Source organism: Astyanax mexicanus, chromosome 1 (genome assembly GCF_023375975.1).
Source record: "Astyanax mexicanus isolate ESR-SI-001 chromosome 1, AstMex3_surface, whole genome shotgun sequence".
Taxonomy (NCBI): Eukaryota; Metazoa; Chordata; class Actinopteri; order Characiformes; family Acestrorhamphidae; genus Astyanax; species Astyanax mexicanus.
Window position 1 is genome coordinate 24885188 of NC_064408.1, and position 20945 is coordinate 24906132.

Sequence of the window (20945 nt, forward strand, 5' to 3'; positions counted from 1 at the left end):
GTGTGTGTGTGTGTGTGTGTGTGTGAATCAAGACCAAACTCAGTGCTTACATCTGTACAAAAAAATCTTTAATGCACACAAACAAGAAACATTTTGAAAACCAGTTTAGAAGTCTTAAATTAGATCTATTAACTCTAAGCAACTGTACATCAATGACCTTAAAAAAAGACATCAGAAATACAAAGATTAAAAAGATCAGGTAACAAATGATCAACAAGCCTATTTTTGCAGCATATGCAACAGCCACTTTTTGATAGGCACCCAAAGCTAGATAGTCAACCAGAGACACTACTGTACTTATAACATCCAGTGTACACGTCTGTGTCTTGTTCTGGGTCTGGTTTCCCAAAGTTGGGATCATCTCCACTCAAATAGAGCCCTAAACTTAGTTCCAATGGCCCTTATGCCAGCCTGAATGTACAGGGTACAAGTCAAAATTCGCAAGACATCCTTGTATTTCAAAACTGAAAGGAAAAATTATACATTTGAAAACCCAGCAAGTAATGGGAGAAGTGACTTAGACATAGTCTTTTAGACTATGTTTGGAAGATGGACGCCATCTTGAAAACCACCAAATTTCTTTTCTGAAATGAAAGGGTTTCCTGCGACTTTTGAATCACTCTGTATTTTCAGTTCCTACCCTACCCCCAACACACCTCAACCAAGTAAACACACGCTGCTAGCTCTTTGGGGTCCCATGGATTGGGCTGAGAAACTCTAAAGATGTAATAATGATCTATAGTACGTTCCTGCAGCACTGTTGAGACACCAGGCTCTGAGCTTCCCGACCGTTTGCTAGGTAAATAAAGTACCATTTACTGCCTAAAAGACCATAAATGGGAAACACTGGAACACCAGTTGTATTTAAAGCTAGTTTCATCAGATATACTCCCCCCAGAGTCTCCACTCTTCCAGCCCGGAGGCCAACAGTGTTACGTCAGCTGGTCATGTAGAAAAGTAAATATTACCTTTGTATGAGGCATGTGTGTGTATAATCATGTCTCTGCCTGTCTATCCATTATATTTTGAATATTGTTTTTTTTTCTTTCAAATTAAACCAATGAACATTTGAAAGGTTCATATGCTAACAGCTAACTGGTGTTTGGGTTTACTCAAAGGCCAAAAAGTCTTTTTTTTAATGATGTTTAATAATGTGTCTTCAAATTGCTTGGTCTCCCCATAGCTAACACTGTAACAGTAGCCAGAATGACCGACCATTCCTAGCAGGGAAGGCTTTGTCAGTCTGGAGCTGGAGCAGTCTGTAGATGTGGAATGCGCTGATAGATTAAGGCCAAACTGAACAGGTTACTGAACAGGTGACCAGTGATATCGTAGAGCCTCTGAATCAGGTCATCAGTGCGGTTTCTGTTGACAAGAGAACAGAAAAGAATTAGAGCTCTGCCGTGTTTTATACAAGAAACTGCAGATATAATCTTTGGGTAAATGTTAAAATCATTACATGCAGATACATGTATTGTATGTGATAAGATCCTTTGCATGATCACCTTGTCTTTGTGGCTGCGCTGGTGATTCCAGAGTTCTTCAGGATCTGCAAATATCTGCAGGCAGAAGGAACAGACCGACTCTGCCAGAACTGCCTGCCGCTTCACTTGTTCCACAGGATCTGGAGATGTTCGCCTCTTTAAACTTTCCTCTGGTTGCGTGCTGTGTTTGTGTCGTTCTGTGCGCACCATACTGATAACTGATGGTCTGATATCCCTCTCGTTCCTTGTTGCTACTCTTTCTGGTTCAGTTTTAGAGACTGACTCAGATCTAGAACCAGAGGGCTTCTGAGGGGTCTCATCCACATTTGTACGGGGGCTTATCCCCGTTTCTGAAGTCTGACCTGAAAGCATGTCTTTTGGGTGCAGCCTGACTCCATGACCACTTGGAATTGGAACTCTGCTTTCCAGCTCAGCTCTATGCCCCTGCACCTCTTGGTGCTTCTCTCTGTGGTGCACAGGCACCTGAGAGGAAGTCTGCCCAGCCACAGTCTTGTCCCTTAAGTCCCCTGAGGCAGGCCCGGGCTTTGTCAGGCCTGAGCTCCAGATCTCTAAAGGAGGCACGGACAGCTGCTGGATGCAATGGTACAGTGAAGGATAGTCAACGTACTTAAACTTGGGCACCTTTTCCTTGGGACTGCTGGGCTGGCAGGACTGTACCCTCCCCAGGGGGCAAGAGGCCAACCAGCCCTCCAGAGGGGGCACAGATAACTGTTTGATGCACTGGTGCAGTGAGGGGAAGTCCACATACTGGAAGCGAGGCACCTTGCGTGGCACATCTGAGAGGTCCTCCTTCCGGATATGTGTGGATGTCACTGGGTCACCTGGCTCCCTTCGGATCTGTCTGACCCTACTGTCACGTTCCAGTTGAATAGCTGAGGTGGGGAGTCTGGGCTCAGCACTCCCGCTTGGAGGGAGGCACCCTCTGTCATCCATTTGAGGAACTGCAGGGCGATGGTTCTGTTTTAGGCACAAGAAGAGCAAGAAAAGTATTGAAAACATGTTTGCAGGTTTCTTGCAAGTCTCTACTTTAGTACTTAGTTTTGAACTTATTGTTTAGTTATTAATGCTAGGATTTATCTGACAACTCTTAGGAACTACACAAAACCTGGTATGAAGGGAATGCAGATGTCATTTAAGAAGTTTATGGAATGTATTTTCAACTTAAAGGACTGAATATCAGTAAATCGTCCATGTATTATTCTAGCCTTAGTGGTACCAGTTGTATTTCTACATGTTTTCTCAGTCACACTCATAATTCACAGTCTGACCCCCCGCTCTACTTAAACCATATAGCTCGGCCTACTTTTTCAAATGAGTGTGAACAAGCCCTTTCACAATATGGAGATGTCACTCTGCTGGTCTTGCAACAAAGACAAATCGCAGACTGGCGAGAGAAAAGGAGGCTACAGAAACGTCTAGTGTCTGTTGTTGAGTAGCTGAGGGTGAACAGTGCCCCAGTATCGGATGGCAACTGGCTGCTCACTGCCTAAAACATCTTTTACAATGTATTTAGAGCGTGCTCCACTAAGAGAGGGGGCCTCCGAGAGCTGGGGTTTAGATTTTAAGAGCGTGGGTGGCTGCAGTGGGTTAGGTCTCCGATCCCTAGGGCCAGACTGGCAGCATAATAACACCACTGAGGGAGGGTGAGTGTGAGTGTGTGTGTGCATGTGTGTCATGAGTATAAATAGCTCTGCAGGTATGAAGTGAAGGAGAAAAGTAGGTCAGCCTCAGACTGATCGCCTTCGCCAGGGGGCCCAAAACAAAATATCTGTCACACACACACACTCTTCACGATCTCCTGTTCTGAGAACACTGACTAGAGCCAGGGCCAAGAACACCCGATACTCCCCCACAAAAGCCTGGGAACGGCTGGCGAGCACACCATGATCAAACGTGTCAAATACCTGTAAAACACACTGTCTCAGAGACCAGCTTTCTTAGCACTGACCACAATGTCAGTTCTTTACTGGGTTTGGTAGTATTTGTAGAATCAAAAGAAATAATTAGGGCAACTCGACCAGATGGCGTATCTGTATCAATGTGTAGAAGCATTTGGGTGATATCTGTAATATCTGTTCCATAATGTTGTTAGCTGTGTGAGAGCATTTAAGTAGTCTGGGTTACTTTCAGATGCTCATCTCAAGTGCTGTACTTTAGCTTAATGGTGTCCAGTTCCACTTGATTAGCTAGGTCCTTACAGTCACACCTGATACCACCGAGCTGAGAGGGTAAAAGACAGCGCGTTCCTTCTCTGAAAGTCCTGAAGTGCTTTCAGAGAAGTGTTTAGAGGAAAATGCTAACAGTTCTCTTTACCATAAGACACTTAAGCTGACTAGCATCACAATCGGTCAGTCATCCCTTTTTCTAAGTTGTTTTCAAACCTGCTCTTTTTAGTCCCAGTAATTTAGAATCTGGTTAGTTTTCAGCCTTGATGCAAATCTTTTGGGCAGGTGTGAATACAGAAATCACACTTGGATGCAGAACAAAATAACCACGCCCACACACTACACAAATGTAGTCTTAGCTCTGAAGTGGTTTCTTTGTGGTGTGAACATGACCTAGATCTGACCAAACTATCAGCCGTACTCTGCAAGTGCGAATGGCTTTTATAGCAAGGTATTAATTATGTAATTTGCACAAAAATATGCACCATTCCAAAACAAAGAAGCTTATTTTGGTATTTACTTTCTCAGTCCCTCACCAGACAGGTCAGACCCGGAGAGGTCCTTCTCATATAGTAAGTTGTTAACTGATTTGGAATAGAGCAATTGTAGCCTACTATTGGTGGGAAAATAATCTAAAGATCTCCATTTTTGTCTCCTTCACATGGATTATCCTTAACATAGTTGGCAAGATCTAAAGTGGAAGTCAAACAGCTTTTAACTTTATGGTGTCAGACAGCTCAACACACAGCTCAATGCTACCTATCAGTTCTTTCTGGTAACAGACAATCCCAAAAGCCAGTACAGTTATTCATTCTTCTAGTGTTGCCACCAGCCCTGGATTTCCCTGGATTTGGTTGTCAATCATTTTATCATCTCCTTCACATGGATTACCCTCAAAGTAGGGACAGCTGAGGTGGCAACCCTACTTCAGGCCATTAATGACTCAGACAGCCCAAGCTTAGTTCGTTTTAACAAAAAAACAAAAAAAGTTATTGTAAACAACAAAGTTGTATTGCGCCATTTGGAGAGATCCAAACAAATGTAATGTTCACACCTGAAAGTTGTGTGTTTTGGTATATTATATTAAATCGGTTTCACACTGCAGTTTAGTGAGCAACTTCACAAACTTCATGGGATGCATCTCCCTACACTAATCTACAGTTACAGTAGATATAGGAGTCACGAGCATAACCTATTGTGCCCATATTGCAGGTTGACGCACATGCATGCAAGAGGGAGTCGGATTCGATTTCAACACAACACGACACCAGTTCTTCTAATTGTTTTACTGGTGATGACGGCATGCCTCAACTTGGTGTAATTGGTCCAAAAGTCTGAACCATCCGGAGTCCTGGATTTTCACACTAATCAAGCTTGAGACAAGCTCCTCTTTTGGTAAATTTGTCCACACCTGGTTTGCGGTCCTTGTAAATCTGCTATTACAATATATATGTAGGAATGTCCACAGCATTTCATTGTCAACAAAGTTAGGCCTATCAGATTCTGATCTTCTAATTCTACTTCGTATGTGGTTCACAGGTGGTTATTTTAGATTTCTTGTAAACCTTTTTTAAAATGTTGGCTGGTGTGATGGCTCGAAGTGGGCGGTGGAAAAGTTCCCTTATTTTTAAATCCAAAACTTGACAGATATGTGATGTGATTTAATGATCAGCTAGCTCAACTAAGCTATGGGTTTTCAGAGCATGGGAATGTGTGCCAGTGCTAAGCTTTTGAGTGCCATAAACGTGACGTGCCTAACAGTGTTAAAGCTCTTCCTGCTTGTTGATCGTATGTGTTGTGGCGCTGCTGGGGCGGAAAACGAGGTCACCTGACATGTTTTACTGGCACACTGTGTGAAAGCTGTGGTTTTGCCGGAGGAGGAGGGGCTGCCGTAACCGCGCAAACTGTTGCGTTGGTGCTTTGCTGCCAAGTTAATAAACGCGTTAAACTACAACGACAAAAACGATAAAAACAAAGTCTTTTTATCTGTATTTTTTTCACTCACACGCACAAAAAAAGCCCGAACATTGCCCTGGCACTGAGAAAAACACACACACACACACACACACACACACACACACACACACACACACACACACACACACACACACGAGAACTGGATCCACGCCTAGGCAAGAGGAGGGGGGCTGTGCTCCACATTCACACTCGCTCTCTGTGTGAGTGTGTGTGTGTGAGAGAGAGAGAGGAATTGGGTCACGCGCGGTGGCCTACATTTCGAGGGTTTGTTGTCTTCTTCTTCTAACCCCCCCTCCATGCCCTCCTCCTCCTCCTCCTCCTCCTCCTCCCCACCACGTTTATTTGGGCTGGCCCCGCCCTCACTGCCAGAACCGTGCAGCGCGAGCCGCCCCGATAAACCAGGCACGAGAACTGGGTTGGTTTCCTAACGCGCTCGCGTGACTTGAGAGGAGGCCAGGGATCGGCACGTGAAGGCCATAGGAAACGAGCTCTAACAAGTGCTTTGTGTGTGTGTGTGTGTGTGTGTGTGTGTGTGTGTGTGAGAGAGAGAGAGAGAGAGAGAGAGAGAGATAGAGACAGAGAGCCAGTGTTATTCAGCTATATCAGAAATACTTACTATAATTATTATTTATAGTATATTATATCTGTATAATATATGTGTATATATTTTATGAAAAGATACTTAACTTTGCCCATACTTTTAACTATTACTTACAATTTTAAATATTATTAGTAGTAGTAGTAGTACTAGTAGTATGAGTACTACTACTATTGTTGTCACTTTTATTATAACTGTTGCTGTTATTGCCATCTTTTTGTTGTAATTGTTTGGCCTATTTTTTTCTCATTACACTTATTATTATTATTATTATTCTTTTGTCATTACTGTTACTGTAATTGTACTGCTTTATCAATATTTTTCTCACTACAGTACTACTAAATAAAGCTAATTTGAGAGAAAGATAATGCAATGTGTGTAAAAAGTATATGTAAATATTTTTTAACATTTGCCCCAACCTTGTTATTATTATTTAATTCATGTGATTTAATGATTGTTGTTTACAGTTATTATTGTCACTTCTGTCACTATTGTTCTCATTGTTGTTATTTATGTTGTTATTGTTGTATTGCATTGGCAATATTGTTCACATTACATTTATAATAATAAAATAAAAAATATATTTTATTTAGGAATCTTATGAAACAGAGACTGTGCCATGTGAATTAAGTTACAGGATATTAATATTAATAATATCACTACTAATACTACTTCTACTAGTACTTCTACTAAGTAATAATGACAATAATTATCATTATCATTGTAACAATATTAACAGCCATAGTAATAATTATAGAGACATGCCAGTAACAGTTGAGCGTGTGTTCACATTCTACTTTATCATCTGATTCTAATAATTCGAATCATTCAAAACTTCATTTACCTTCTGTTACCGTGCTCTCGGGAAGTCCGTGCATATGTTCTGCATTGTCTTGGTTCAGGAGGGAGGACTCATCTCTGTATCAGCCGGACGCCTCTGACGCTGCCCTGAGACCACCGGTCATCGCCCTGCTGGACCCCCAGGCGGGCTGGAGTTCCCCGGAGAGTTCCCCGGAGAGGAGAGGGGAGCGCGGGGAGCGGAGCTGCGCGTTCAGTCAGTCAGTGGAGCCGGGCTGCGCCTCCCCACCATCACTGGCTGTAGTGTGTGTAGAGCGGGGCTCGGCTGCTGAAGCCGAAGTAAAACAGCAGCCAATCACCGCCTGCTCACGTTCCTGTTCCCGCCAATAAAAATCCTCCTCCGCCACCGACCGTGTCCAATCAGCGGGCTCGTTTGCGAAAAGTGGGCGGAGCTACCTTGTCCTACTTCTAGGCAAATTACAATTCTGCTCAGACTCGGTTTGGCCCACCAGCCGTTGCTCACGTGAGGCCGGACTTATGGAGGAGAAGTTCAGATGTGTAAACAGAGTGTTTAAAACTGGGAAGCCATGAATCACACTCAGCTCAGGAGAAACTGGGTGAAGTTATAGGAGGCTAATAACTCCTATCTGTCCCATCTTTCTTTTGGACCGGATTTCTACTGAGTGTAAAAATAAAAATGTTATTAAAAGCACCTAAAATGCACTTTGATATTTCAAGATTTAAATAAATAAATATATATATATATATATATATATATATATATATATATATATATATATATATATATATATATATATATATATATATATATATATATTGTATTCAGAAATCAGAGGGAACAAAGTACAAAGAGTTTGTTACCTTACTTCAGTAGAAATTAAGTAGAAAAGAGACTTGTTACTCCTACTCCTTACATTTTCTCACAATGTTCTGAACTTTGTACTCCTTACATTTTAAAAATAGACTTGTTACACCTAGTTCATTTCAGCTTTTCATTTTGGCTCATTCTTGTTAAAACAAAAACCCTATCCATATAAATCTCTCCATCCAGATTGTGGTTGGATGTAGAGAATTGTAAGCCTATACCATTTCCTCACCCTATTGGTTTATACTCAATCCATCACACCTGCACATCACATCACACCACACCCCAGCAAGAACACAGCAGACATATGTAGAGTAGTATCAAGATGATTCATTGCAGAGACTCAAGATAACCCTTTTATAAAGGTCTAAAGAAAAGTTCTTTGCCATTGTAATTCATTTTAAGCGGTTATACATTAAGTGGTGGTACATTTACATTACAAATTACATTACAGTTTCTCACAAAAGTGAGTACACTACTCAGATTTTTGTAAATATTCTATAATACCTTTTCATGGGACAACACTGAAGATGTGACACACAGTAGTCAGTGTACAGCTTGTACAACAGTGTAAATGTGCTGTGTCCTCAAAATAACTCAACACACAGCCATTACTGTCTGAACTGCTGGCAACAAAAGTAAGTAAACACCTAAGTAAGATTTACCAAATGTTGCCCTTTTCCCTCCCTGTTGTCATGTGAAGAATTATTGTTACAAGATCTCAGGTGTGAAATGGGTACAGTTCTCTCATACTATAAAATAAAAATACAAAGAGTCTTATGGCCTTCCCTTTTTAAAAGAATAAAGAGATAAATGGTGCCCTTTCCAGTAGAGAAAATGGGAAGTATTTAAGTTGAGAAACATGATGAAGTACCCAGTTAGGTGCCCCTCTAATAAAGAAGTGCCCTACCATTTAATTAAACGTTTTAATGCCCTATAGGATGCCTCACAATGTGATAAACTGTGTTTAATGGGTCAAAACAGATTAAATAGTTGTCAATGATGGCACAAAGTTTAAAAAAAAAACTCATCCCTATTCTTAAACTTGCATCTATTGCATGTATTGATGTTTTCAGTTTTATCCACACCCCCTTAAGAATGTATAGACCTCACATTGTGCAGTAGGTTTATATTTTATATAAACCTACCTTTATATTTTTTTGCTCACCCTTCTTTAAACAAAAATACTTCTAATTATAACTAACTAGTAATTGCCTATACTGTGTTATTAGTTTATGGAATGATATAACTCAGTGGTTCTCAAATTTTTAGACCATATACCATAGTCAAATTAAAACTCCATCTGCTAAGGATTATTGTTTCTGGTTTATGCAGTACATCCACTAAAAAAAGATGGAAATAACAGGAATGTGAGGGGCAAATGTCAGTCTCTGTGTCAACATGGCTCTCTTTGGAAGCCTAGGTTAATTATTCTTGGAGTTCCACAAGGTTGTGTAAAACAAGCTCTAACAGGTTAGGCACTAAACAAAACATATCTAGTTCTCAAATTTACCAAAAAGATCCATCACCAAAGGACACACTTCACACTGCCCAAACAAGCCAGTTTGAGTGTGTGTTCCTGTAAATAATAATTAAATAATTATTGTTGGGCCAACCTCCACCATTTCCGCCACTTGAATATCTGTTTTTTCTCTTATTTTTTCTCAATTTCTGTTTTCTCAAGCCATTTCACATTTTGATGTATTTCTCTCTCTCTCTCTCTCTCTCTCATACACCTGTTTTTCCATTCATGATTACACACCACTCTAAGATTTCCATGTAAATGTTTTACAAATGCTGTGGGCAATTAAGAATTTTGTCATGAAATATCATGAATAGCACTGAAACAAGCAACATTGAGAAGAAACATTGCATCTTATATGGCTGGTTTTATGTTTGCAGGTTCATCACATTACATTACATTACATTTGGCAGACGCTTTTGTCCAAAGCGACTTACAATAGTCAAGTACAAAGTAATAAAAGTTAAAGGTAAAACATTTATAGATAGGGCTTAAAGGAGGTTGAAGGGAAATAATGGGATAGAGAAGTGAAGGAGGGGAAGAAGGAAATGAGGTTAGAAGTAGTTAGATTGTTAGAGGTGTTAAGAGAGTAAGTGCTCTTTGAAGAGCTCTGTCTTCAGGAGTTTCTTAAAGATAGTAAGAGATTCTCCTGATCTGGTAGTGGACGTTCAGAAACACTGGACAAAGCTGTAATCTCTGTGCCACACCAAACATTTCCACCACACCTTTGGGAGTGCAAACACACCAGACAGTCTTGGAGAGATCTTTTAGATTTAGCATTACAGAAAGTCGAAGCAACCTCTGAAACTTGTGTGTTGTGATCAGACCATATATATAGAACAGTCACTGGCTTATGATCTTAGTTCGTTATTACGTTCTAGCGAAAAAATATTTTGTAATATTTTAGTGTTTTTCTTTCTTGTGCACTTTTTAAATATGCTAAATCTTGGTTAATGAAAGCTTCTGTCTTTTTCTATACCTTTTTCCTTCTGTATTTTGTTAATTTTCATTTACTGATGCCTGTAGTCTTATATGTCTCACATCCTGACAATTGTATAGAAGATACAATAGGTACCCAAATGTAAATGTTCACAAGCACTGAAGCGTGTATGTGATTTTTAAATAAGTGTTTTTTCTTAAAGTGTTATCAAATTAATCAGAGTTAAAGTATGTCAGTGAGCCTGATTACACCTGGTTAGTTCATCCATCTTCAGGGTATCAGGGTTGTTTCTTGTATATACACACCCAAGACACACTTAAAATAGATACAAATGTGAACACTCAAACCACTTCAGGAGGAAGTCTGAGAAGCCATGTGTTTAGCCATGTAAAAACATGTCTCTCCATGTTGCTAAAAGTTTAAGATACAATTCAGATACTAATCACATAAAGTGGTTTTATTTGTACCATTTGTGTCTGTGGATGATAAGTATACGTATAGGCATATAACTTAAATAGTACAGAAAAATATTACCTATTCTACTATACTACAAAACTATTCAGCAATTTAGTCTCAGCAGGTGATTAACATTCAGAAATGAAAGGTAAAAGAAAGAAAACAGTCCACTTCTCCACTAAACCCATTTTTATTTACAAAATTGCATCAGAATTACTGTTTGAACAGTAGCTAGATTCTACAGTAACACAGTGCACTTGCATTAATAGAAAACATGCCCACCCGAGGACCTGAACAGGAGCTTAGAGAGTCCAGGAGAGCCGTCCCGTCCTCTCTGGCCAGGTGTCCCGGAAGGCTGTGCCTGGAATGGTTTCATCAGCTCCTTTGAACCCATTTAGTGCCTCATCATTATGGAGGGAGATAGATACAGTACAATCACCTTTTTTCTCTTGAAAAGAAATGGTGACTGCGTCGCAGTTCATGCACACACATCTTTTTTAAAAATTGCACAAGTTTACTGATAATGGTAACTCCATCTGACAACATAGGATTTTCTTAAATAATACAATGATACTGTAATTCAAATGTGGACTAGTTCTCGTTTTTGATTGTGGAGAGTAAGTTGTATGTCTCACTACTAAAGCAGACAATAGAAAGCTAAAATCTCACCCTGTGCTTTTGCTGTAAAGAACATCATACTTAGAAAACAAGTAGGAATGAGAGAAACAACTACTATTTAAAATTTGTTTAAATATGCTTCTCAGTACTTGTATTATTTGTGATAAATCCTTTAGGGAGGACAATTATATGATCAAGTACAGATGCCTAACAAACAAGCACCTTTTTATGTATTTAATTATTAAATAGGGGGTGTTAATTTGTTTGGTTTTGTATAAAAGAAGACTTTAAAACATCTACCAAGTGAATAAACCTTACGGGTAAACCACGTGTTGTACTCTGCCAGTACTGTGAGTAAATCTTTCTCATCATTCTCGTTGTGTCTTAATGCATAGTCTGACTAAACACACACTACAGTGTTGTATAGAGTTTTAGCTAGTTTGGTAAGGTATTGGCTAAGTTGCAGTAGAATCTCTAGCCGGTGTGTAATGTCTCTGGTGGTCTTCCACGTCAGATTGCAGTTAGATCACATTGAGAGCTTTGAGGTGGTTTCCCCAGACACTGGGAGAGGGTCTTGATGTCCTTGGGTCATGAAACCTCAGCTCCATTTGTGCATGTTTGGGAAGGTTGTTAAGGGTAGTCGGGGTATCTGGAAATACCTCCTAGCCACCGATTCTTACCTTCCAACCCTCTCTAAATTGCCCTGAATCTTTTGTAGAGTGCTGGCAGTCTGTTTGCGAACTGATGGCGGCCAGTTGGGGAACGTGGGCATCATCACCTGCAACAGAATAAGAGTTAGTTACATTAGAGGGAGGGTGTTGAATTTGAATGTCGATTTCCGTATAAATAGCTTGCATTTCCCTCAGGAGTTGAATCAGGTGTATTAAATGAGGTAGAATGTTATAGACTGTGGCTCTCAAGACCAGAGCCTGATGACACCCATGCAGTAGAGCATGACGCTGGTCCCAGGTGACACAGCACTTCGTATTGATGCTAAACAGGGTTATTTATTATTGATTATTTTTTGCTGTATTCAGATACACAAAACCATTCTCACTCTTCTAGGGATGAAGGGGTGGCACTAGCTTTTAGGGGGGCATATAACACACAACCTTCATACAGTGTTTTTGTTCAGCAATTAATAATATTAATTTAACTTCATATTTCTCATATATTTAGCTGAGGTAAAGCTTACAATGTCCAGTTGTTTCTGGTAAAATACAAAGGTAACTTTAATAATCATAGAAAATCATTTCACCCATTTTGGCTGCAACTTTCTGCTATATTTCACCTCTTTTTACAGAGCCTGGTGATGTGTTACCGTTTTTTAGTGTTTTCTATTGTTTTTAGTGTTATTTAACAGTGTAAACATGACATTTTAAGTTTAGAAGTAGATTACTTTTTATTTCTTTTACAATATAAATTGAACCCTCATAAATAATTCTCACTCTTTCTCCTGTCCACTTTCCTCTCTGTCTCATTAGATTCTTCTGCTATTCAACTAAGCAAAGAACAAATTACTTTAGAAAAGAAAGTCAGTCATTCCAAAACATTTCAAGAAGTTTGAAAGTATCAAAGACCATCAAAAATGCGAAATAATGAAACTGGCTCTCATCAGGAGTTACCTTTGTTGCACAGGATAAGGTCATGAGAGCTACCAGCCTCAGAAATCAATTTCGGCATTTTAGAGCATTTCCGTAGAGAAAGTTACAACTTAAACTTGAGTAAAGAACAACTTTAATCAAGTTTAAAATAATGTTGAAACGTTCAAAACAGCAAAAATGGAAATGAAAGACTTTTGAAGAAGTATGAGACAGAATAGCCATGCTCTATAGAAAACAAACTTAAACATGGCATTTTCCATCCAGTTCTTATTTATTTACTAAATGTAACATATTGAAATCTTTGTTTTGTGTAATTGCTTTTCTTCCATGCGCATGTTGGAGGATTTCAGTTCAGGCTCTTTAAACAACATAATAGTACGGTAGGTGTTAGAGCGCCCCCTGGTGGCCTAACATAATATACCACTAGATAGATTAAACATTAAACTTCTGGAGCTCACACAAATAGCTTGTATGTCCAACTTTGTCCATGTAAATATCATGTTGGTGCTTTTCTATTGGTCCATTCCTTTCAAAAAGTGAAAAATGCAGAAGACATCCCCATAGGCCTCCTGACAGACACTTTCAGGTTTACTAATTACTAACAGCATGGTTTGAGTCCAGAACGTAATGCATCTGCACAGATTTGATCTGGATTGTTCTAGGGTGCTATGCCTTAACATTTAGTAAAACCATTCTCACAAAAGACCCCAGTCAACTTTACTTAAACAAAATACTTAAACTAATTTTAGTTTGTCAATAATTAAACAGTACCTACCTAAAGTTAGTTTTCTGTTAACCCATCTTCTTCTGCCGTTCCAGGAATTTCTGTTTTCTGTCTTCTGGAATTTCCTCCAAGCTGATGCCGTGATTACCCCCTCTGTAGGATATGACATTAACATAAACATGCACTGTAAATAAGTGCGATATGTTTTACAGTAACTATTTACAATAACTTCCTGTACTCTTTCACTGCATATAACTATTTACCTTGAATCATTAAAGAAAAATAAACTGATGTTTACATGTAATATAATTGTATTTATATTTATAGTTGCTATAAATTGGGTGTGTAGTTTTAGTTTAGCTGATACATTAACAATAGTTTTACATTTATTTACTTTTAATTACATGCTGTAGTTAAGCATTTACTGTACTATTTGGATATAAAGACACTGCTTATTCTATTGTATATATTATGAATCACATTGTTTTCTTCATAGTAAAATAGCTAACAGAGGTATACTGTAAATATTCAAATGTCTTAGAGAGTATTTAATTTTATTGCCAGTACCTGATTGCAATGTTGCAATAAAATGTTTTGTTTTTCTGTTTATATACAAGATTATAGTGTACAATTACACATTTTGTTTACCTTTTTAATGGTATTTTTAGTTCTGTACAATTATATAATAGTTTACATTGCTTTTCTGTAAATGTACACTCTCTTACCTTGATGTTTTAGTTGCCAGTATATAATTGTAACTTTACAATACAATAATTTTTGAGTGTACTGTTTATATATAAGATCATACTGTATATTCTATATATGTTATAGTTCTGTAAAATTGCAATAAAATCTGTTGGAGATTGTTGTCATTCTGTAAGTTTACAACAGTTTATTGGAAAATGTTTTAGTTTACTTTTTATATACAGGATTATACTGTATATAATTACTAGATTTTTTTTCTTTTTGTCTCATAATAGATATGTATATACTTCATTTACTATACTTTACTGGCAACAAGAATGCCTGTAATTTGCAGTAAAGTTTGTGCTATTTTTACAGTGTGATGATATGGAAGTTATGTGATGCTAAGAGAAGAATCATTCTTACCCTGCAGTGTCTGGGGGAATAGGCAGAGGCTTATCGAATCCCTCTCTACCCACCAACCAGTACGTCTCCTCTACTCCCTTTCCCTGATCAGGAGAGAAATTGTTGTATTTTTATTTGTGTGTGAGTCTTTATATTGGCATTCAGAACTATAGAAATGTGCAAGTGCATGTTTTAATGAGAGTGTTCATGTTTTACCTTCAGTTCTGTCTTGCCCCTTGAGTCTATTTTGTACCCGAGATTGAGATCTCTGAGGACATTGACTGTGCTGATGTTCATGTGTATTCTATAAGCTGCAGGGATCACACAAACAAACAGAACAACTCATATGTCATATTATCGTATGCATCGTAATGCTTTAACCCTTTCAGACCCTGCATCAGTTACAATAAACATCATGTAGTTTCTTTTTTTTTTTTTTTGTTCCACAGAGCACTAATTGAAACCTGTTGTCTATCAGAATAGATCAACTCAGACATTAGGGCATGTCAGCACTATAGAACAAATGAGCCAAAGTAATACTCATTATTACTAATTTTGTGATTTAGAAAGCTTTTTATTATGTTTAGGAATAAAAATGTAAGTAACTGGATTTATTTTTATATAGATTTTATATTAGGATAGTAGTGTCTTATTCTGTGAGAGCTTTCTGATATTTTCCATCACTGGAACATTTGTACATTCATTCTATCCTGCGTCCACTAGGGGTCAGCACTGTCTTTTAAATGAGTCTATGTACTGCCCACATGGCTAATCCTGGATCAGGAATATATAACTAGTATAACAGCACAATTTTACCTGTGATGTCCTTCAGTAAATTCTATAAATGATTCATTAGTTACTACAAATGATTAGATAACTACTGTAAATGGTTCAGTAACTGATATAAATTATTCAATATCCAATATAGACTAGGTATCTATTATATCCAACAATTTTGTATCCACTCTACTATTTTGAATAATTCAGTTAATTCCAAATGATTCAGTATTTATTATACATGATTTTGTATTCACTGTGTGTACAGTAACTGAGATACTGCTATAAACAATTTAGTACCAACTATAAATGATTAAGAATCTACATACAATTATTTATTTGTTTATCTACTATTAATGATTCAGTAACCTCAATATTTTTTGCATTGTCTATGGTCAGTGATTGTTTATCTACTATAAATAATGTGTCAGTGCCTATTATAAATCTTTTTATAAATTAAGTAACTGCATTCACTGAATCAGTAACTACTACAAATTATTCAGTTTACAGTATTGTGATACTATGTCCACTACAATGTTTTAGCAACTGATATAAATGATTCAGATTCTAAAATAAATAATACATTAATTTAGTATAAATGATTCAGTAAAAGCTCTATAGTCAAAAACTGCTAAATTATTTAGTAACAACTATAATCAATTTAGGATATCATATCAATGATTTTGAATATACGCAGCATATATGTTCAGTAACTTTTATAAAACATGTAGCATCTAAATAATTCTGTGTTTAGTATAATGGATTCAGTATAAAGTATTAATAATTCTGTATTCACTATAAATGATTCAGTAAAAGCTATGAGTGAATAACTGCTAAACGGTTCCCTAACAACTATAATCAATTTAGAATATTATATCTACTATAAATGATTCAGTAACTGCAATAAATGATTCAGTATCTTCTGCATTTTTTCCTACAAATGATTCAGAATATACTGAAAAGGCCTTAGTAACTACATTAAATTAATCAGTAACTTTTCCAGTATCCAGTAAAATTATTCTGGATCTACTATACATAATTTTTAGTAGATGCCAAAAAATAATTCAGTAACTGCTAATAATTGTTATGTGTCTGCTATAAATGGTTTAGTAACTGTTGTAAATTATTCAATATCTGCTGTTATAGATTTAGTATATGCTACAAATTATTAAACTAATAGGACAGTGGTGTTAAATATGGGCTTTTATTGAGGCCTTTAGTGTTTAAAAAGGTAAAACATCAGAACATGGTATCTGTATGAATTTGATTTATAATTTAATGGTTTATATAAGTGTGTAAGTGTGAGTCTCTCTGACCCCAGGCCTATTTAAAGGTTAGATAGTTCAGGGAGAATGAGAGCGAGAGAGTTCTAGGAGGACACTACCATTAACGCAGAATTTTCTTTCTAAGACGGCTGATAGTCTTAAGGGCTTACGGAATGCTCTACAGCTTAAGCTCTCTGAGCCTGTCGCTAGCATGAACCTGCAGAACACACTCACACACACACGCACACACATTCATACCAATATATTTTCACACATGACTAACAACTAATTTCGTTCTGGACTGAGGTTTAGACAAAAACACCAATATCTCCAAAACCTCTTGATTGTTCTGATCATTTCAGAAATCTCTCTCTCTTCCTCTTTTTTTCTGTCTCTCTCTCTCTCTCTCTCTCACACACACAGTTTAACATTAACAGTATGGTGGAGCATGTGGAGTACTTACACAGTCCTGTGGATTCCATTCGAGATGCTGTGTTTACTGTGTCACCGAACAGACAGTACCTAGGCATTGTCAACCCCACCACTCCAGCTACCACTGGACCTGTTATACACACACACACACACACACACACACACACACACACACAAAGACATAAAAATCAATACACACACGCATAAATCAGTAAAGCAACAGTTGTAATTAACTATATAGCACTTAAATACAGTCTCATTTGAAAAATCTGATTCATTCATTAATTAAATAATACAATACTTAATAATAATAATAATAATAATAAAAGCTTTGATTTTGACTGTATGACCCAGAATAAAGTGTTTCAGTGCAGCAGTGCTTGCAGTACAACCTGCTCTGTGTTAATGGGTTTGCGCTAATGAGTTTGGGGGTGGTGGGCTGGTGTGTAATTGGATGAGGCAGCTAATTGGATGTTGCCTTGGATTGGCATTGCACTCGGAATGCACAACTGTCACAGGACATGGAAGTAAAGAAAGAGGGTCACTTACACCAGTCAAAAGTTTTAGAACACCCTCAATTATTTTCCCATTTAAGCTTTTTCAGGTCCAACCAGAAATAGTGCAAAATATAGTGTACAAAAATATTGAGGTAAACAGAAGAAAAAACTTAAGAAGTAATTTTAAAAATATATATAAAAAAAGAAAATATTGGTATTTTTTAAATGTATAAATGTAGATCAGGTTACTGCACTCTTTACTGCAGCATTTACACAACACACAGAAAATCCACACATATCAAAAGTGTGGATAATATCTAGATATAAATAGAGAAAGACTCTGTAACTATTAACAGCTTGTCCGGGCCATACAGCAACTAGACAACTAAACAATTGGGGTGTTCTAAATTTTCTTTTTACCTGTAGTATGAGAAATTACATAAGTGGTGGAACAGTGAAGTAAAATATGATATTTTAAATTTGAAGAGGGCTGTGAGACTAAAGCTGAGAATATTAGCTTTTGTTTAATAAAATACGTTTGAAGCACATTTTTGTAAAGGTGTGGTTCTATCACATGATCACACCCTACTCATTCAATATTATATCTAAAATTAAAGGTATTAATATGTACTTTGGTGTGATAACAGCCTCTAACTCTTCTAGGAAGGCAGAATATTAGAAATCAGGGGTGCGTTTCCCGATAGCGATTGTTCTTAGGGATTTAAGAACAACTTTAAGAACGACTTAACTTTAAGAACGCCATTTTTCCGACTGTTTCCAGAAGCCACTCTTAAGTCTCCATACTTACGAAGGACCTTTAAGTAGCACTTTGGTGGCTCCGCCCCCGTGTCTGTGAGGTTTAAGGCAAAGCCAGATGAAAACTAGACCACCGATTTATATACAGTTCTTCATTATTAAGCCACAAAGGTATAATTTTGTATGATATAAAAAGCCAAATAAAATATATTTACTTATAAGTAAATAACATTTATAAAAAAATTTCACTTGCAATTACACGTCAAGCCTATAAATAGGCACACAATTGACACATCATTCCTCAATCTGGAAGCATGTCTACCCGACCACGCAAACGTAATTTCTCACAAGACGAACTAAGCCACATGCTGGAGGAAATCGAAAAGAATCAGCAAATACTCTTTTCTAAAGCTCGGGGAAGTTCAACAAACAGAGAAAAAAGGCAAAAATGGGAGGATATTGGCAAAAACATAAGTGCATGTAGTACAATCCAACGGACAGCGATGGACATAAAAAAAAAATGGCATGACTTTTCCAGTCAAGCAAAAAAAAAAGGAGCAGAAATACGGAAAGAGAGGGCTAAGACTGGTGGGGGTCAGTCATCTATACCAGCCCTATCTCCTGAAGAGGAAAGAGCTCTTGCAATACTAGGGCCAACTGCAACCAGAGGGATCTCTGGTGGGGTAGATGTGTGTTCAAATGAGTTCCCATCTACCCCACCTCAACCTACATCCCCTGTACATCCCTCATCAGCATCAGACAGTCCTGCATCATCTCCTGGCCCTTCCGTTACACAGACTAGTCTTAGAGCTCCACCTACTACAGAGACCCCCCGAAACACCTGTGCCTGTAGTGAGGAGTTAATTTTAATAGAAAGAGAACGACTGAACATTGAAAAGGAGCGGCTCCAGTTAAAAAGGGAAAAGCTGCAACAGAGGGAGAGGCAACATCAAGAGCTGGTGGACCTGAAGAGAGCTAAACTTGAAATAATGGCCAAACAGCTTTCTGTGGCTGAATTTCAGCTGTCCAGGCCAGCTATCTCCGTTCCCATCATACTGCCCTCTGAACAAGGTAAGATACTTCTGCCAAGTAATAATAGTGTACATATAATTTACTGATCTCTCATATATAAAATGTAATCATACTAACAATATATTTATCTATATCTTTAAAATACTTTACAGTTTTGTGTTCATTAACTTAAAGATGAACCTTTTCTTCCAGACCCCAGTTCCACTGAAAACCCACAGCAGATATAAAAAAAGATGCCAGGACAAGTTTGTTTTTTTTTCAGTTTAATGACTGTTTCATTTATTTATTTTGTATGTAATATGTTGGACTGTAAATAAAATGTGAATATTTTGAAAAGCAAAATGTGTGAAATGAAAACTAAAATAAAAAATTACACAAACAAAAAGAAGTCTTGCATCCCAAAGACATGTTATTTCCAGTAAGTTAAGTAAACACATCCCTAATGATTTGCATCCGTGCTTGCCAGCCAGCCTGGTAAAGTCCTTCTCTCCTCATTCCTGGTAATACTTCAGGAACATTTCCTTTCTCTCTCTCCTCATCATCCTCCTCATCTTCCTCACTCTCTTCATCAGGAAGGTGTATACCAGCCTGCACCGCAATGTTATGAAGCATAGCACATACAACAATTATGGCACAGCTGCGTTCTGGTGAACACCGGAGGCCTCCTGATGACTTGTGAAGGCACCTAAAACGCATTTTCAAAATGCCCAAAGCTCTCTCTACAACACTGCGTGTTCTGCGGTGTGCCATGTTGTATCTCTCCTCAGCCTCTGTCTGGGGATTCAGGACAGGAGTATGAATAAAGCTTCGGAGTGGATAACCACTGTCACCCAGGACATGTCCACCAGCAAATGCACCCCGGCTTGCCATCTGACACACTCCGGAATTTGCCCAAATGAAGGAGTCATGAGTACTTCCAGGCCATTTGGCCACAATGTCAGTAAAGAGGCCTTGGTGGTTACATATGACCTGGATATTTAATGCAGAGTAGCCTTTACGACAGGTGTAGATGGGGCTCAAGAGGCTGGGAGTGTGTATGGGGATAAGTGTACCGTCCACCACACCAACAATTCCAGGAATGCTTCCAATTGCATGAAAGCCTATTTTTGTTCCTTGCAATGCATCCCTGGTACGTGGAAACGTAATGTATGTTGGTGCATGGCGCAGGAGCGCTTTAGTGACAGCATGCACACATTTACATACAGCAGCTTTGCTTAGGCCATAGGCATCACCCAGAGTCTGCAGAAACCCACCAGTGGCATAAAAACGAAGCGTTGTCAGTAGTTGAATGGTGGGACTAAGTG

General features: G+C 38.1%; 3 protein-coding genes across 4 annotated transcripts in view; 1 reads left to right on the plus strand and 2 right to left on the minus strand.

The window, feature by feature from the left end:
- Window positions 1–20945, plus strand: part of gnb2 (guanine nucleotide binding protein (G protein), beta polypeptide 2) — a 411910-nt gene that overhangs the window by 265842 nt on the left and 125123 nt on the right. The gene's annotated exons all lie outside the window — the stretch shown is intronic.
- si:ch211-284e13.6 (uncharacterized) lies at window positions 47–7366 on the minus strand. Its single transcript, XM_007258095.4, has 3 exons — window positions 7090–7366; window positions 1506–2462; window positions 47–1365 (listed from the first exon to the last, which is right to left on the minus strand). Exons 2-3 carry the CDS (start codon window positions 2436–2438, stop codon window positions 1354–1356), a joined length of 945 nt encoding a protein of 314 aa, XP_007258157.2. The 5' UTR covers window positions 2439–2462; window positions 7090–7366; the 3' UTR covers window positions 47–1353.
- The window catches only part of gucy2d (guanylate cyclase 2D, retinal), a 31840-nt gene continuing 21913 nt past the window's right edge, over window positions 11019–20945 (minus strand). For both annotated transcript variants that reach the window (XM_049475138.1, XM_049475135.1), the window contains 5 exons: window positions 17388–17486; window positions 15099–15193; window positions 14904–14986; window positions 13845–13946; window positions 11019–12243 (listed from right to left, as the gene is read on the minus strand). In XM_049475138.1, the coding sequence (XP_049331095.1) occupies window positions 13862–13946; window positions 14904–14986; window positions 15099–15193; window positions 17388–17486 (362 nt within the window). In that variant the 3' untranslated portion in view covers window positions 11019–12243; window positions 13845–13861. The remainder of the gene's footprint in view (window positions 12244–13844; window positions 13947–14903; window positions 14987–15098; window positions 15194–17387; window positions 17487–20945) is intronic.

Excerpts from the sequence above, each read along its gene's own strand:
- si:ch211-284e13.6 (XM_007258095.4), bottom strand. The coding sequence starts at position 2,438 with ATGGATGACAGAGGGTGCCTCCCTCCAAGCGGGAGTGCTGAGCCCAGA.